Source organism: Stegodyphus dumicola, chromosome X2 (genome assembly GCF_044657685.1).
Source record: "Stegodyphus dumicola isolate Sdum_Otavi_A_Nest chromosome X2, ASM4465768v1".
NCBI lineage: Eukaryota > Metazoa > Arthropoda > Arachnida > Araneae > Eresidae > Stegodyphus > Stegodyphus dumicola.
Genome location: NC_140781.1, coordinates 122,573,885 through 122,592,472, shown reverse-complemented (window position 1 = coordinate 122,592,472; position 18,588 = coordinate 122,573,885). Strand labels below are relative to the sequence as shown.

Genomic DNA, 18,588 nt, shown 5'->3' with positions numbered 1-18,588 from the left:
AATGTGCCAATTCTTAAAACATAAAATTGAATTTTTGGGACATGTAATTGAAAACGGAACTATTCGACCATCACCTTCCAAAACTGTTGCTGTTCGAAACTTTCCACAGCCGCGTAACTGTAAACAACTACAAAGCTTTTTAGGACTAACGGGATATTTTCGTAAATTCATTCCTCAGTATGCTAAAATAGCTAAACCTCTTAGTGACTTACTTAGAAAAGGTATTGGTTTTAAGTTCGATTCCAAACAACAGGAAGCCTTTTGCAGATTAAAAGAAATTCTCTCTCAGGCACCTGTTCTACATATATTTAGGCAAGGATATCCATTAGAACTTCATACTGATGCTAGTAGTCAAGGCTTTGGTGCGGTATTACTCCAATTGTCTGATGATGGTAATTATCACCCAATCCAGTATATGAGTAAGAAGACTTCACCGCAGCAAGAGAAACTCTGTAGTTATGAATAAGAAGCCCTTGCAGTAATAGAAGCTCTGAAGAAATTTCAAAACTATTTGTTAGGGACTAAATTCAAAATTGTAACTGATCGTAGCGCTTTTCAGAAAACTTTGGACAAGAAAGATTTAACTCCTAAAATTGCAAGATGGGCAATGTTTATTGAAGAATTCGATTACGAAATTGTACATCGTTCAGGAAGCCAAATGAAACATGCTGATGCTCTAAGTAGAAATGCTCTAATTTTAACATCATACACATGCGATGTAACTGAGAAGATTCGGTTAGCACAACAACAGAATGAAGATGAACATGTGAAATTGATAAAGAATTTAGTTGAGAAGGGAGAAGAAAATGGATTCTTCGTGAGAAATGATATTTTGTACAAATTTGAAAATGGTAAAGATCTGCTAGTAGTGCCAGAATCCTTACAGAATGAAATCATACAGAAGGTACATAGAAAAGGTCACTTTGCTGTAGATAAAACTGTGAATGCCGTAGAGCAAGAATTCTATATTCCCAGACTGAAATGCAAAGTTGAAAAAGTAATTGCTAACTGTATAGAATGTATACTGTACAAGAAGAAGCAAGGAAAAGCTGAAGGATTTCTTCATCCTGTACCAAAAGAAAACGTTCCCTTGAGTACGTATCATATCGACTTTATTGGACCTCTTCCATCAACGAACAAGATATACCAACACATTTTAACTGTTGTTGACGCTTTTACGAAATTTACTTGGTTCTATCCAGTGAAATCACCAACTACGCAAGAAGTTATTTCAAAATTGAAGCAACAACAGACTGTATTTGGAAATCCAGCCAGAATCATTTCAGATCGAGGTAGTGCCTTTACATCGAAAGAATTCTCAGCGTATTGTACTGAAGAAGGTATAGAACATGTCAAAATTACTACCGGTATTCCAAGAGGTAACGGACAAATTGAGCGAATTCATAGAATTTTGATTCCTGTTTTGTCAAAATTATCACATGAAGATTCAACGAAATGGTTTAAGTATGTTCCAGATGTTCAGAGAATTATCAACAGTACGACTACGAGAAATAAGAAATATTCACCGTTTGAGCTTCTCATAGGCACGAAAATGAAGAATAAAGAAGATTTGAGAATTAGTGAGATATTGAATGAAGAATATCTAAAACAATTGATGCAAGAATGTGATGAAATGAGAGAAGATGCGAAAAACAACATTTTGAAGATACAAGAAGAGAACCGTAAACAGTTCAACAAGAAATGTAAGAAACCGAAACTATACAAGATTGGCGACTTGGTAGCCATTCAGAGAACTCAATATGGGACTGGTTTGAAACTATGACCTAAGTTTCATGGACCGTATAAAATCATAGCTGTAAGATCAAATGACAGATATGAAGTCGAGAAAGTAGGATGCCATGAAGGACCAAATTTGACATCTACTGCGGCTGACCATATGAAGCCGTGGTCAAATTGATTTGATATTTGTATCAGCTCAAAGCCTAAGGACCTGATACTCTTTTTTTTTATTATTATCTTTGCAGGTACATGATAGTGATGTCCATTCAACAGACATCGAGGACGATGCCTCTTCAGGCTGGCCGAAGCTGTGGGAAATCATAATGTCCAATCCTGAATTAGAATTGCCCGTTATGACGTCATCAGTATAGCATCACCCAGCGCAGTAAGAATCATCCCAGACAGCGCTGAGACCTGGTCGAGAGCGGATGGCAGACGTGAGCAGACGGATCACACGTCTTCAAGAGTTTATGAATTTAGATTGTGCTTTTGATGTTATGCCTTTAGGTGTAAAAGGACATCATTATGTTATTCCTGCATACCGTTAACTTCATCTTTATTTACTTTTTCTTATTTACTTTTACTTCTTTCTATTAAATAAACCATTTAAATATTACTTCGTGCTCTCATGCTGTGAATTAAGTCAAAGTCTACATTTATGACATTGATTCTTAAACGATATTATGATAATTTCACATTAAAAGCTTCAAAACATTTATTTATGATTTGAAGCAAGAACACTCAACAAAATATATTTGTCTTTTTAATTTGAAGCCTTCCCAGACATTTTGGATAATTTATATCGATTTCCTTCTCTTTAAGCACCTTTTCTAACAACTCAAGACTTGTCTCAATATGCAAAACAGTGCTCTCGCTATTTTCTGCATGCTTTATCTCATAATTTATCAACCTCTCCACAATGTACCTATGAGGGCTTACTTGATCTGGTTAAAAGTTAAATAGACAGACGTGAAGCAAATTTTTGCTATGTCTGAGAGTAACTACAAAGTCAGGCAAAGGTTAAAATAAGCCTCTTATTTAAAAACGTTAGAACATGGAGACATGTTCTTATGCTAAGAAAATCAATTACAACTCATGGTGATGTAATTAAACAAGAAGAGTCAAATTCAAACTAAAAATGTGGACTAGTGGTCAAAGACTGTAGAATTTAATTTGTATAGTCTGGCTGGCTCAGTAACTATAGTCATAACAAATTTAAATGTCGGCAGCAATAATGCAAAGATGAATAATTACAAATTATTAGAGCTGGTAGGAACTAATGCAGCGAGCAAGCGAAGGTCAGAAACACACTTTTCTGTCTTACACTCCAAAAAGCTCAGCTTAAAAACTGTCTGAGTGATTTGTATTCTGGTTAGGAAATAGAAATGGGAAATTATAGTTAAAGGTTGAAATTATAAACAACTGGGTAATTTACATAATAATCTGTACATATCTTAGAAGAATAACTTTTTTCTCTTCTTTTTATGTACGTTTCCTTTTCATTTTAGAATCTTTTGATTTAATTAAAGTTTTCTATTATTCTAAAAAAACTAAATCCATTTAGAATGCACAGAAAAAGCTGCTAATTTTATTTCTTTAATAATATGAACATTCACAAGAAATATGAAATATATATGGTAAGGGCTGGTTACAGAGCTGGAGTGGCAGAATTTTTAGAATTTAGTGACACACTGAGGAACAAAATCTAAAAATGGCAAAAATTTTTGGAATTTACAGCACTCACTGGAAGCAGAATTTAGAAAGGCACTAAGCAGCAGTATTTAGGATTCAGAGATTTGCGTCAGATGAGAAAATGCCAAGCACCAGTCCTATATATGATCCATTAAGCCACATTATATGAATCTCTTAAATTGTCAGTTTTCAATTTCTTTATTAATAGAAAACTTTTTTTTTCTATAATGCCTGCCCATGTGATAAGATTAGAAGCATTTTTGATATTTTCCATGCTTGTTTCTAGTGAAAAGTAGGGAAGATAAACACATTAAGAAAAAGATTCTAGTATAAGAATATTATGTTTTCAAATATTCACATTTTTCTGAAATCTTCTAGAACCAAGGGTCTATATATCTTGCCTTTCAGTTTTGAAGGCAAGATCTAAAGAATGCGGCAATGTCTAAAACCCTACGAATTCTGTAACAGCAAAATACCAGAAATATTTTGGGGAAAAAAAATCAGAGGGAAAAGTGTAAAATTAATTTTATACTGAAAACTCATGCATATTCTGAGAATTCTGCATATGTTGAGACAATTACACAGGAAAAACTCTTAACATGAAAAAAATTCAAAAGAAGACATATTTAATTAATTACATAGCTATTTTGCTTTTGCTAAGAACTATTTCTTTAACTGTGCTTTATAGCATTATACGTCGTTTATTTTTCAGGTTTAAAATATTGTATAGTAAGTGGCCAAAATGGAATTTTATAATATGACAGCGAAAGACAAAAATTTTTTATTTCAATGTTATTTTCTAAATATAATTTCAATATATTACCAATATTTTAATCAAATTTATCAACGTTTCTAAAAAAAAATGTTGAAAAATTCACAGACCTTGGAATTAAAATTTTCTATAGAAAGTGATCTTAAAATCGCCAAAATGTTGATAAGTATCCAAATTTAGAACCATTTAATAAAAGAATTCATAGCTTATGTTTCACTTCTTGCTCAGAAACTAGAGTATGCCACCATTTATATTAGAAATAGAACAAATTATAACCCATGAATCCATTCAAAAGATAACCACGTTTGCCAGAAAATCGCCAAACATATTCCTCCAAATGCTCATTCACACTCAAAATGGCAGTCATAAACACAGACAGAAATTTCAGATGATTAAAATTAAGGACTTTTAGGGACTCAAAATTGATTCCAAAACACCTAAGGACTCTTAAGGACCGTATGAACTCTGAATCAATTATACTTATTCAATCACAATACCAGTTATAGTTATAGTGGGACTGAACCAAAATGTTTCCACTCGCCAAAACCATTGCCAATTTAGCGAGACAGCCATTTACTCGATGTTAAATACATTTGCCCCTGTATTCTTATTTTTCTGGTACAGCATCGTCTCTTTCAACCACTTCATATTCCATTATGCAAAAAATACTACAATTTCACATATAATTTCACTAAAATTATTTACATATATACAAAATCTGTAACGCTACAACTGCCCATGAGCACCACTACTATTCCCATATTGCTAATATTCAGCAAACAGCTCATGCTATAAATCTGAATTTTTAAGTGATTTTTTTTTTCCACATAATTTTTTTGTAATAAATTAATAGTAAGTTTAAAGAAAGTTAACAATAACAGTCAAGTATTGAAGAAAAAGACCAGGATCATAGCTGATTTTAAAAAAAGAGATTGCTGAAATGCATGAAGAAGGCTTGTGTCTGAGACTTGGCTATCACACACCATATGCCAAGAACAATGGTATCTACAACTGTGACAAAAAAAAACACTATTCCGCTAACATGGTGAAAGGGATGAAAATTATTACCAGACAAAGATCAGACCTGGTGGTCCTCAACCTGGTCCAAGAAGGGACACAATGAAAAAGAGAAAAATTAATTTGGTAAATTTTCATTTATGTACAGTATATATTTCATCCACTGCATTTTTATTTTAGTATGATACAATAATAATCACAATAAGATTCTTTATAAAAACAGGTTATTTATTTTCATTTTATTTTTTATTAAAAAGTTCATTTAATATATATCCATGGATCTGGAATGCATTAACGATGTATACTGAGTACGGATTCACATCCATTGTCATTCATCGCAAAGGAATATGACAGTGTGTTATCTATATTGGCAAATTATTCTATGAAACTAACAAAGATGAAGCAACATCTGCAAAATTTTCATTCTAAAGTGAAGGATAAAAATATTTTTTAGCATTGCACAGCCCTCTAAAACATATGAGATATATTCAAACAAAGGCATTTTATGACATGAATCATAGAAACTTCCAAGTACAGTCTGGAAAAATAATTTTCAGGTGCTCAATGACTGAATTCATATGGTAATAAGAAGCAGAACCATGCTTTAGGTTATGCAACGACTGACAAGTCATAGCACTGATTCACTGAGTTATCTTCTTCCTTGAACACAGCTGATCATTGCAATAATGACCGAAAATTTCATTACGAGTGCAATGGAGAGCATTCATATGAAGACAAATTGTGTTTTACAATAACAGATTTAGGACTTCTCCGGACCAAAGAACTACTTCAATATTTTATTGGGAATGCCAAAAATTAAGCTTCATGAGCCTACGCTTTATATACCTAGATTACACAGGCTTCCCAATCGATAGCAGCCCTAGAAATCAAGTAAAGAAAAAGGAAATGGAGAAGAAATTACAGTTGAGCACAACATATCTGACATTAGAGAATGAAAGTAAATCACAGGAGGTGCTAGAAATGACCTCCACCCCTAAAAAAACATTTAAACAGAGTTTGGCCTAGTGTTACAAGTTCATGAATGTAGCTGCCAGAATTTTGGGTTGAAACTTCAGGTATCACTGTGAATGCTTTGCTGGAACTCACTATGGATGCATGGTTCATTCAAGTAAACCTTCCTTTAATGGTTACCCTATGGGAAAAGTCAGGTGCCAAATCCAGAGACTGCTTCATCTTCACTGCAACATAAACAGCAAAACTGACTCTTGGAACTTGCTTGTTAACATACTTTCTCAATATTTATGAAGTTGTTGTCATTTCAACTTTCTTATGTAATGGTTGTCTTCCATCTAAATTTGATTGCATTCAGTGAATTCGCTACACAATGGTATGGCAATTTCTGAGGCGCTTTTCCAGTGGGACAAGCTGCAACATTCCATTAATATAATAACATGCCATCCTTTTACCTGTTACAAATATTTAAAGTGATCAGCAGTTAATGCTGATGCCACCACGAATCCTGACTGTATGTTCTGAAATTCAATATTGAAAAAGTATCAGTTCAAGGTACTTATTAATCAATGGGCAATGAATTTCATAGTGATGAAATAATAGCAATTGCTAACCAAACATGGCATTCTTTGTCTTATATTTTAGGGTACTTGCTATTAGCCAGACACAAAATGATTTCGTAATGGTTTTGTGTTAGAGTGCTTGCCTACAGGCAGGATGTAAAATGAAATAGTACAGATGTGTGATAAAGCACCAGATATAAAATTCACAGTTAATTAAGAGTACCATATTTAGGTAGCAACTGCCGTATTTCATCACCATGAAATTTGCTGTAAACTAATCCGTAAGTACCCAGCTCAAATGCTATCTCAACCCTTCACACCTAATAAGTGATAATCATTGCTAAAACAGGATTTCAGAGAATACTAAATACAGAATTATGTTATTCATCAATTCAGGTAGTTCTAGTGTAACATTAACACAAATATTAACAATGATGGTTCAGTGCTAAAACTGTTTACATGATTCCAGATTACCTATCAAATCCACCTGAAGATCCTGTGAAATTTTTCTATCAGCTAACTTTCATGCTCATTGAATAAGTCTACCTATAATGATGAAGACCTCTCAACTGATCACACAAATAAAATAACGGGTAGCTTGATGGGTAAACTGCAAGCATGCAAAGACTTGGAAATAAAGATTTAGGAAGAAAATGGCATTTTGTAATTTGTGTATGTCATTAATTTAAGCAATGCATTTCCATCAATGAATAGTTTAATGTTTATCATTAAGTAAATTTTTACAGCGTTATAGATATTTTCATGTGATAGAATTTTATATAAAAGCAGAAGTCAACGGTTTTGTATTTATGTAATTTTGTGAAGTTTTCAATACTCAGGAGCTATATATATTTTAAGCTCAAGCAGTGATCAAAGACTTTGAAACTTTTAACGCTGTTCAAAATAAATTTGAAATTTTGCAACAATGCAATTCTGAGATTCTTAATAAATTAACACTTTTTCATTGCTTTCAAGAAAACACAACGATCATATATTTGTACATAATGAAAATATCACCACGAAATTAATGAGTAGCCTTCATCAAACATATATATATATATATGAAATGTTGAATGATTTTAAATTCACTTAGTTCAAAAACAAGTTTTTCTAATACTTGCGCAATAACTGCAAAGTAAGATAATAAAAATTTATTTATTAAAAAAATATTGATTATCTCCTAAAATAAATTTAGTAGAAGTATCAAAAAAGAGGGAACCCATATGTAGTCCGAAGTTAATTTAATAATTTAAGTTTAATTCTGAAAATTGTGTTTTAAAGTAACTTGAATGTATATATATATGTTATTTTACAATAAGGAACATTCTGTGCTTTAGGATCTTGAAATTATTTTATGTTTAACTATCAGTCTGAATTAGTTGCATATTATTTATCAACAATAAGGACCCAGTAATAACTTAACAATAGACTCAACAAAACTGGTAGTTTATCATTGTTATAATTTCTAAATCATATGAAACCATTAAACTTTCATATTTGCATAAAAATCCTCAACCAACCACACAAGAAATTTACAGGAATTCCAAAGATGGAGCTCAAATATTTCTGTATCAGCTTTTCATGATATACTCAACATTCTGTAAAGTTCTGTCTACCTCAAAGAATACTCAATATTCGAATATCAACTTTATATTAATGCTCAGTTTCTTTCTTGGTAACACAATAAAACAAAAATTCATGCATAATCATTTGTGACTAAGCTTTCAACAATGCACTAATTTTTACTATTGCTAATATTTTCAAATTAGATATGTAAAAATATCATCACAAAATGCATACATTCACATACTGTATGCAAATTATGCTAATCATTATAAACGTCTGTATTCTTTCAGAAAAAAATTAAATTTTGTTGAATGTATAAATAAGATTTAAAATTCAATATCTATCTATCTACTTATTAAATCCAAATACCATAATACACGACAATTATGTCTAATTACAAGAAGATAAACTGTGTTAATTATATGCATCATTAAAATAAATTACAACAAACAAACCTTGACAAAATGATGTTCCTGAGAAAGTGCATGAGATGCGTTATCCATGTTTCCATTCACAGTAGGGTTAGTGGTAAAAATATTTACACTATTCTCACATTCAGGTGGGATATCAAGCTGTTAATATATTATGATAAAGTAAAGTTTAGGAAAACCCAAAATGCAGTCAATAAATGTCTAAAAAAATAGATGTATTACATAAACATCAAAATTTTAAAAAACAATTATAATAAATAATGAGTTGGATTTACTTACTTTTTCTGAGAAAGTCACAAAAGAAGCATTTATATACTGAAAAAAAAAAAAAAACAGAAAAAAAATGTAACTTGTTAAAGTAACTACAAATTTCAGCATTTTGTTAAGCTATTTAAAAAAAAAATAACTATCTAATTTACTTGAAATTAAATTAAACTTATTACAGAAAGTTGAAACTAGTGAATAAGAAAGACAGGGAAACATTATTATTTATATTTATAAGCGATAGCATAACAACCTGAAACAGAAAAACGGGAAATGTAGATGGTCAAACCCCACACTGTACCATTATCTACACTAAAAGACACCAAGTTCTACAATAATGCATTAGAGTACTTAATTCTCTTCTATATTCAAGAATAAGTGTCATATACACATTTTCTGAGAAACAATACACATTTCTAACACACATAACTTACTGGATAGTAAACAACACAGCCTTGCCAATTTCTACTTAATACTATGCAGTATCTCCATGAGATTAAAATGCAGTTGCATTTATTGCAATAAACATATTGTGGTAAGTATCTTCTATAAAAGACGACTTGTAAAAGTGACCAATATTTCTGTGAACATATGTAATACATAAATATTGATAACTGCATCATAATTTTAATACTTCAATTCCATCAAAACATCTCAACTTCAGCAACAACACAAAATATTTATAAGTACTACAGAGATTAAGAAATGCATCTCCAAATCTATGTTATATTGGAAGAAAATGTTTTAAACATTTCTGAAATACAAACTTTATATTAATATAATTTACTTGAAAGAATCATTACGTTTCTTAAGTGTTTATGCTAATTTTTCCATTTCTTCTCTGTGCACTTGCATTCATTTATGTTTTTGCAATTACTGCAATCAGTCACCTTTATTTTGAAGTTGTAGCTCAAGTGATGCATGCATGCAGTAAATTTCATAATCTTAAGTATGCTACTTTAAGCACTTAAAAAATAAAAGAATAAAACTTACAAACAAAATTAAAAGTTACTCAAAACATTGCTGGCAAAGAAAGTTGACAGAAAAGTATCAACAAACATCCAAAAAATTTTAAAAGGAAGCAAAGCACTCTAGGAAATAAATTTCATGACGTGAATACTCAGTGTTTCTGAAATTACTAAAAAAATTTATAATATCAAACTTCTATAAATCTTATTTTCCTTCACATATAAAAATGCTTTCCTAATTTTTTTTTTTTTAAATATTATTCACTAACAGTACTTGAGAAAACTAAGTATAAACTAAATCCAATTTAAATAATAACTTTTTGCTACTTTAATTTTTGTGATTAATCTTAATTTTAATGTGATGTTATTAATAATTAGATATCCTACACTTCGGCATTTTTAATGGACCTCAAGAAATGCTTCCTTAAGAAACTTCAATAGGGTAAATTTATGGAAATTGGTAATTGCCATTACTGATAATCAAATTCTCCAAGGCAATCACCTCCACAGAAAATCAGTCGAGTGGTAAAGACACTGGTAGTTTGGATAGACCTGGTTTTGAATCCCATCGAATGGGCCTCTTGCATGGAACTTTTCGTGGTTTTCTCCCTGTGTAACATGCATATGAACCAGTTTCCGTTAAAACGTCCTTCATGAAGACATCCTTTTCCATAAGCGATGCCTTTATGGAGGACCATTCCTTTTAAGTTACTTAACCAATCAACCTAATCAACAAATCAAAATCATCTGAAACCATTGGTGGTCTTCTTGGTTCACTGTACCATGAATGCTACTACCATAAATACTTAGAAGGGTTATGAATTTTCACTGACTTTTTAAGGAAAACCATCCTGAAATTCAGTAAGACTACGCAGACATCTCTGCCAGCATTTCACTTGTTAATAAATAAATTTAACAAAACAAAAATAACACACAGACAAATTTTTGATGAAATTAAAAAAGGGATGTTTTGTGGACCAACCATGATACAGGAATGCTCCAGAATGTTCCTACCACCAATTAATACTCAGCACTAACTCCAAACAAATCAAACCTATAGCTCTGTAAGATTGGACAGGCATTTCGGAGCATTAAATGCTCACAATAGAAATGAAAAAACACTGTGAGCATATCATCATCTCAAATAAAATATCTTTTTCCTCATATTTGGTACACATTTAGTACAAGAGGAACTCATTAATCAATGCAGTCCTAACTGAAAGGCTTCATCCAGTTTACACTATATGCATATCACCACCATCCAAATTAAATAGAAATACAGTTTATTTGACTAAATAATATATTTATGTTTTCTTATATATGTCATAAAAATTCTGAAGCTCAAAAATTCCTGATTTTAATTTGGCTCTGTCCCCTACATGGAATCGAAAGCACATCATCTGAAAATGAATCCGTTTCATATTTATGTAATCATGTTACAGTGTGATAGCTCTTCCAATTGGATTAACCCCTTCACAACAGCATGTTGCTGAACTAAAAACCCTCTGCAGATGGGGGGTGTCATATATGCATCAGCCCAAAATGTCTCTAGCAAAAGGGTGATGCACTGGTGCATTGCCACTTGCATTGATCTTCAGACGGCATTGTCAAACATACACGTTCTTTTAGAATTTTTGTAAATCACTACATGGCAACTCTGTGTCCACTACAATTAGCTTATTTGAACATATCTGTAAAGTACTTTCTGATTCCAGTGACTCGTTTAAATGCATGAGCAGATGGTACAAAGTAAACAAAACCCAGCTGACAAGCAATTGCCTTCATGTGATATAAGCATTGAACAGTTTCCAATGCATCAGATTTGCTTTTTGTTTTTTCCTATGGAAAGATTGGGAGTGGAACTGTGTTTTAGGAACTCTGATTTGTATTCAGGTTGCATCTTCTTTACAGAGTAGACATAAATTTTTTGCACTGGGTAATAAAGTTAAATTAACAGTGCTAAAGAAATGTTCAACGGAAGAAGAGTATATTCAAATTGTAAAGCCCAGGAGCGCTCATTCGAGCCCATGAGTTGATTATGTTGACACTGGAAAACTCTAGATTAAAGTGAGAATAGCGATTTTGATAATGAAATTTTCTCATAGGATGAACTGGATGTTTGTTTTGCTTTCACCTCACAATCCATCAAAACAGTGGCTACTTCGTCATGAACTCGATCTGTTGAGTAATTAAAGCCTTATGAATTCATGGGAATTGCAGAAGTAAACTTAATTCAAAGTTATGAAAATGAAATTGATTTTTTTACCTTTTTTTTTTAAATTTCTAATGAATAAAATAGTTCAAGAAACTAATAATTTCTAATACAAATATCCATCTGCTCATTTGCAGTGAAAATCCATCTTCATCCAAAATCAAAATACTCCTTTAGATGTGCCTAAAATGAGAGATTCCTAGAATTAATTATTTTGCTGGGATGGGATAATTATGTTCACTTGCAGTGAAAATCCATCTTCATCCAAAATCATACTCCTCTAAATGTGCCTAAAATGAGGTGATTCCTAGGATTAACTATTCTGCTGGGATGGAATAATTATGTTCATTTGCAGTGAAAATCCATCTTCATCAAAAATCATAATACTCCTCTAGATGTGCCTAAAATGAGGGAATTCCTAGGATCAATTATTCTGTTGGGAGGGAATAATTAAAAAATTCGACCTGAATATGTGTTTCAGAACTAATGAAATGATAATAACTAGATTATTGCACACTGTCTCCTTTCTGAATCATTCATGCTATAATATTTGATCATATATTTTATTATTTTTACATGTTTAGATGAAGATTTTTAAGTAAGTTTTTTTACAATATTTCATGAAGATAAGTCAAATATTTTATTTTGCATTTAGATTTTAATTAAATTTTTTTCATGTTCATTTGCAGTGAAAATCCATTTTCATCCAAAATCAAAATGCTCCTCTAGACATGGAGGTAAGAAAGGGAGGAGGGGCCATTCCGCGCTAGAAGTGAAGCACTGCTTTGAAGCTTGGGTCACCAGACGGGGTGTTGTTTGTTTACATTCAGAAGCTCGCTTGACAAGATTCTGATAGTATTTCGACACACGACAGTTCCATAGAAATCGAAAAAGGGACACTTTCGCATGAAAGAAACATTCATTGTGTAATGGATAATAACAATTTGTATAGTTTAATGACATTTACGCAAAAATCACATCTTGGTTATTTTTCGATAACTAACAACAGCGATTTTGATTATGAATTTGTTTTATAAAATTCTAAGCTGTTGCACTACAAAAATATAGATTTTAAGAAAATTGCTAAAAGAGATTTGCCAAAATTTATTTTCTAGAAGATTTGAAAAGTTTGAAACTTGATGGCTAAATGTAAATATAAAATTATGTATGTTAAAATATTTGTAATTAGTCACATAGGTCAGATTAAGTTTTTATTAAATAGAGTAACGCATGCAAGGGCTATCTGCCTAAAGAGAGAGATGCCATTGTGTAGGAATTTTGAAGAAAAACTGACCTTTGAGTGGGTATTAAAAATAATACTTATAATTTTCACTCAAATTATATTCATATATATTTTTTATGTAAAACTTTCGGGTCTATGCTAAATTAGTGTAAATTACTTTACACGAAAAATATAGTGAATGCACAGCAATTAAAGATTTGCACATGCCGGAAATGATAAATAGGAAATATGTATGGGTATTTATGCATGTGCTTGCAAAAAGCATGTATCTGCCTTTGACAAAATACTTAAATATTCATTAAATTATTTATAAATGTATTTGAAATGAAGAATTTATTCACTTATAAACAACTGTGAAAGTACTGTGAAGAAATCTAATGATTAAATGTATCTAATTTATAATGATTATAAATGTTATCTAAATATACACTCACGTTTGTGAAAATTGCAACACCAAGAAGGAATCGTCATAATTGAATGCAATTTAATACACAGTTGAGTGGTAGTGGTACAAATAAATGATTAAATGTTCAAAGCAAACAAACAAGAACAAGAGATCAGAATCAGTATTTTGTGTAGCCACCACGCGCCGCAATAAGTGCTGCTACACGACGTGGCATGGAGTCAAACAAAGTTTGAATGTCTGACTGAGGAAGAGCATTCCATATCGTTTGTACGCGTACCCAAAGTTCGTCTGCAGACGCAACAGGACGAGGATCACGAGCAAGACGCTGACCAATGACATCCCACACATGTTCAATTGGCGACATATCCGGGGAACACGCAGGCCGAGGAAGAAGCTGTACCTGCTGCGCTGCAAAGAAGTATTTAACAATCCGAGCAGCATGAGGGCGGGCATTGTCCTGTTGAAATACAGCGCCTGGCAAGCTTTGAAGGAAGGGAACAGCTTCGAGCTGTAGAACTTCACGGATATACCGGTTGCTGTTCAGATTGCCCACAATTCGTAGCAATTGAGATCCTCTATGATATGCTATGGCACCCCAGACCATAACTCCGGGTGTTCGTCCACTGTGGCGTTCGATAATGCACTCCGGAAGGTGGCGTTCACCGGCATAGCGTCTGACACGAATGCGGCCATCATGGTACCACAAATTAAAGCGGGATTCGTCAGAAAACACGACATGCTGCCAATCAGCACGCCAGTCTCTATGCTGATTGGCCCATCGTAGCCGCAGGCGGCGATGGTCGTGCGTTAGGGGGATCCTGTATAAAGGAGTCCGTGCGCGCAGTCCACACTGCAGCAGACGTCTACGAATTGATGAAGCACACAATGAAACACCTGTAGCTATTGACCACAGTGCTGCCAATTGTCTAGAGGAAGCTGTACAGTCCGTCCGCGCCATGCGGACCAGGTGTCTATCATCGCGAGCTGACGTCACATTTCGGGGTCCACTCCCGGATTTCCGAGTTGTCCGACACTCGTCCGTCCACTGCTTCCAAACGCGCATCACTGTGCTGCTGTTACGCTGCACACAAGAGGCTACTGCACGATACGACAATCCAGCTTCATGAAGGCCGATGATTCTCCCTCGTTCAAACTCTGTAAGTTGTTCAAATCTCGCTCTCTTTCTTCGACGAGGCATAAGTACAGATTGAGTTAACGTTTACCACTAGCAGATAACCACCGATAACCATACATGCCTCGCTACAGCCGTCTATTTATTCGGATCCATCAGCCGTTCAGAGGGCGCTGCTCAGCATATGCATGCGCTACGGATTTGCAATTCTAATCATTTGCATATCATGCGCTACTTTGCATTTCCTGAAAATTTCAGCTCACTCGCGTAAGTCCTTCATGGTGTTGCAATTTTCACAAACGTGAGTGTATAATAACCTTAATAATATTGAATTGTAAACATAAATTGAAATCCTGTTGACAAATACGTTATAAAACTATTTAAGCAACAATTCTTCGTATTGGAAAGCAATCTGTTAAAAGGTATTGTAAAGCAAATGCTATGAGATGCGCACTTAAGAACGTAATAAAGAGTTTTGGAATATGTATTGTTGAAATGAAGGGTAAAAAAAAAAAAAAAAAAAAAAAAAAAAAAATCTGATAAGTATAATTGAAAGAATTATTCACTTTACATTTTATAATAACTCAGTTACAAGTTTTAAATAATACTTAAAAAAAAAAAAAACTTATTTTATTCCCTTTCAGAAATGTTCAGAGAAAGTCAAATACTATTTAATTCCTAATAATTCTCTAATTTAAAATGAACCGAATAGAGCATTAATTATAAATTGACTTACATTTTTCGATTTAAAAGAAGCCAAAAAATCGTCATATTTAAGAAAGTATTTTAGGAAGAAGCGCTATAAATAGAAAAGAATAATGCATAATTTTAATATTAATAATACAATAAACTTCGATCTTAATTTTTGTACCTTCACCGAATAAAACCGAATTACCTTAATTTTTTTTTCTAATGTAATTAACGAAAACTTGTGAAAATATTTCATTCAAATTAAACCATTCTGAGAAAACTGTCCTGTGAAAAGTATAGCATTTAATTCCGTTCAGAATGAAATGTTGTTTAAAAATATGTTGTTTTCACATACTTAGGACTGTTGTTGTAGAAAAAGAAAATATATACATTTATATGTATATTTGCGACGTAATTACAAAATATTTACACCCGAACGCGTCAAATCCCATAGAACTCAATGGTAAATGACCCAATGTTTTGGTCACCACGTAGGGATCGCCGGTGCTTCAGAGCAGGGTACGGAGAAACTTGTTTAGGGCGACTCCTTCTTACTTCCTACCTCCATGCCTCTAGATGTGCCTAAAATGAGGGGATTCCTAGGATCAATTATTCTGTTGGGATGGAATAATTAAAAAATTCGACCTGAATATGTGTTTCATAACTAATGAAATGATAATAACTAGATTATTGCACACTATCTCCTTTCTGAATCATTCATGCTTTAATATTTGATCATATATTTTATTATGTTTACATGTTTAGATAAAGATTTAAGAAAGTTTTTTTACATTTCATGAAGATGAGTCAAATATTTTATTTCTCATTTAGATTTTAATTATTTGATATTCTGCATTTATGATAATATTAGTGTTAGATACCATTACAAAAAAAAAATTAAAACAATTGATAAGAACAGATTTTAGCGATGCAAAATATCCTGTGTCGCGAGACTGTACTACTGCAACAACACACCGTCTCCAAAGTGAGTTGCGCTAAACAGCATGTAATCTTGTAAGGAAGATTACTGCTGATGCATATATGATTCACCTATTCTAAAAGGGGTTAAAGAAACTTTTAATTAAAAATACCAGTGGTGGTATTGCACATCCCTTTCTTTCTCTGCTTTGCTTGCACCTGGCAAACATGTGTGTTCTCACTGCTCTGTTTAGTCCATTGTCCTAAAAATGTGATCTATTATATAAAAGTGCGATAAGAACCCAAAATGATGCAATAACATGTTTATGCTTACCAGAAATTTGCATGAATAAATTAATGTGTTGTTTTCATCAAGTTTGTCTCTATAACGTTATAAGATATTTCTCCCGGCTTCTTGGCATGGCTTCGCGGTTTAATGGTCAGCACACTCTGCGCATACTTGACAGGCCCGAGGTTTGAGTCCCGGCAAGGGCAATGCACATTTTTCATGCCTCCTGCATTTGAAATAACCTAATGTCTCTACAATGCCATCTTGTGAATTTACACATTAAAGCCTTTCCAAGTAAATGCAGATAACTTCTTACAGTTATCAGCCAAATCCCCATGTCATCTACATCGAATTATAACATATATGTGTAAGATATAAAATATGTACCTCAAACATCTTAAAATTATAAACTTTACTTTGGCAACAGTCCCTTTTATTTCACATTTTAATTTAGCTATTTGGCTATCCCCCTTTTCGTTCTAAACTGTCTATAATAATTTTTCTGATCTGTGTCTTTCTGCTTCATGCTTGCTTAAGTAATCCTCCTGCAGTGTGACAGCTCATATCCAGTCACAGATCCAGAATTTAAAGAAAGAAATCAAGTTTATAAGTAGTACTCTTACAACTGCAGTCTCTTTTCTTTTCACTTTGCTTTGCTGGTGCTGAAATATATCATCTTCCTGCTTCACTTCATCCTATGTCTGAAAAAATGGATACGTTATGAAAAATTTGTTGTATCCACAGTGATGTGTAAATGAGAATATGTGTGCTCAGAATTATCAAGAAATAAAATTGTCTTGTTATCTGTATTAATGCCCACAAGTTCCTTCTCCTACAATGCACAGCATCAGTATGTCAGCAATATCTATAACCATCTCGGCCATTACTAAAAAATAATTGGTGTCTTCTCTCCCATGCATCCTAAATTTATTAAAATTAATAGCTGTCATCAGAATTATTATTATTATATAAAGAGAGAATTCAACATTTCTGCATTCAAAGCCACATAACAACAAGAAGTTTTGAACACTGACAAAAAAGCCTCATCTGAAATCCTGTTTTAGTATCCACTCCATTCAGTTTAATATGACTGTTCATGGTACGGACCTGTACTGTCTGTCTGCAAAAGTTTTCATCTGGTGACTTGATTTGCTATCTCACACCACATTTACATCTGCTGTGCAGTGATTTATTTTTCACAGACTGGGGGGGGGGAGGGACTTGCTACAGTCTATCTTGTCACCAGATAAACATGTAATAATTGGTAGTTATTTAGAGAATAACATCCAAAGAAGAGAGTCCCTGTTCATATCTATAGCATCATGCTACTTAATGGTAATATGAGATTCATTTTCTGCTCTAGTGCAAGAATATTATGCAAAACACATACATACAAAGTCCTACAGTACATTACAGTTGGTGTAAGAATATATAAACCTAGGCAAAGAAACTTAGGCTCCCCTCTAAATATTACCTGCAATAAAATCTCTCGGTTTTTATTTTCTGTATAGCTTTGAAGATCATGACTATCAGTAATTTTCAATACCAATGCTTAATTATGCTTCAGAAATACTGGCCACTTTTAGGTGTGGTCTTGGTATTCTGCAGGAGGTAGTTGTTAAAAGAGTTTCACTGTCGATATTTCTATACTTTAGATGGTAAAATAATACTTACTTAAAATTATAAAACAATATTCTGTTAGCATTAAAAAAT

The 18,588-nt window shown here is 32.8% G+C and overlaps 1 protein-coding gene across 4 annotated transcripts in view; it reads right to left on the bottom strand.

Moving 5' to 3' along the window:
• The window catches only part of LOC118191758 (Golgi-pH regulating cation channel), a 240,620-nt gene that overhangs the window by 153,785 nt on the left and 68,247 nt on the right, over positions 1 to 18,588 (bottom strand). For 2 of the 4 annotated variants that reach the window (XM_085809783.1, XM_085809785.1), the window contains 2 exons: positions 9,033 to 9,068; positions 8,778 to 8,894 (listed from right to left, as the gene is read on the bottom strand). In XM_085809783.1, coding sequence (XP_085665909.1) covers positions 8,778 to 8,894; positions 9,033 to 9,068 — 153 coding nt within the window. The remainder of the gene's footprint in view (positions 1 to 8,777; positions 8,895 to 9,032; positions 9,069 to 18,588) is intronic. The other 2 variants (XM_085809784.1, XM_085809786.1) reach the window with 1 other exon arrangement.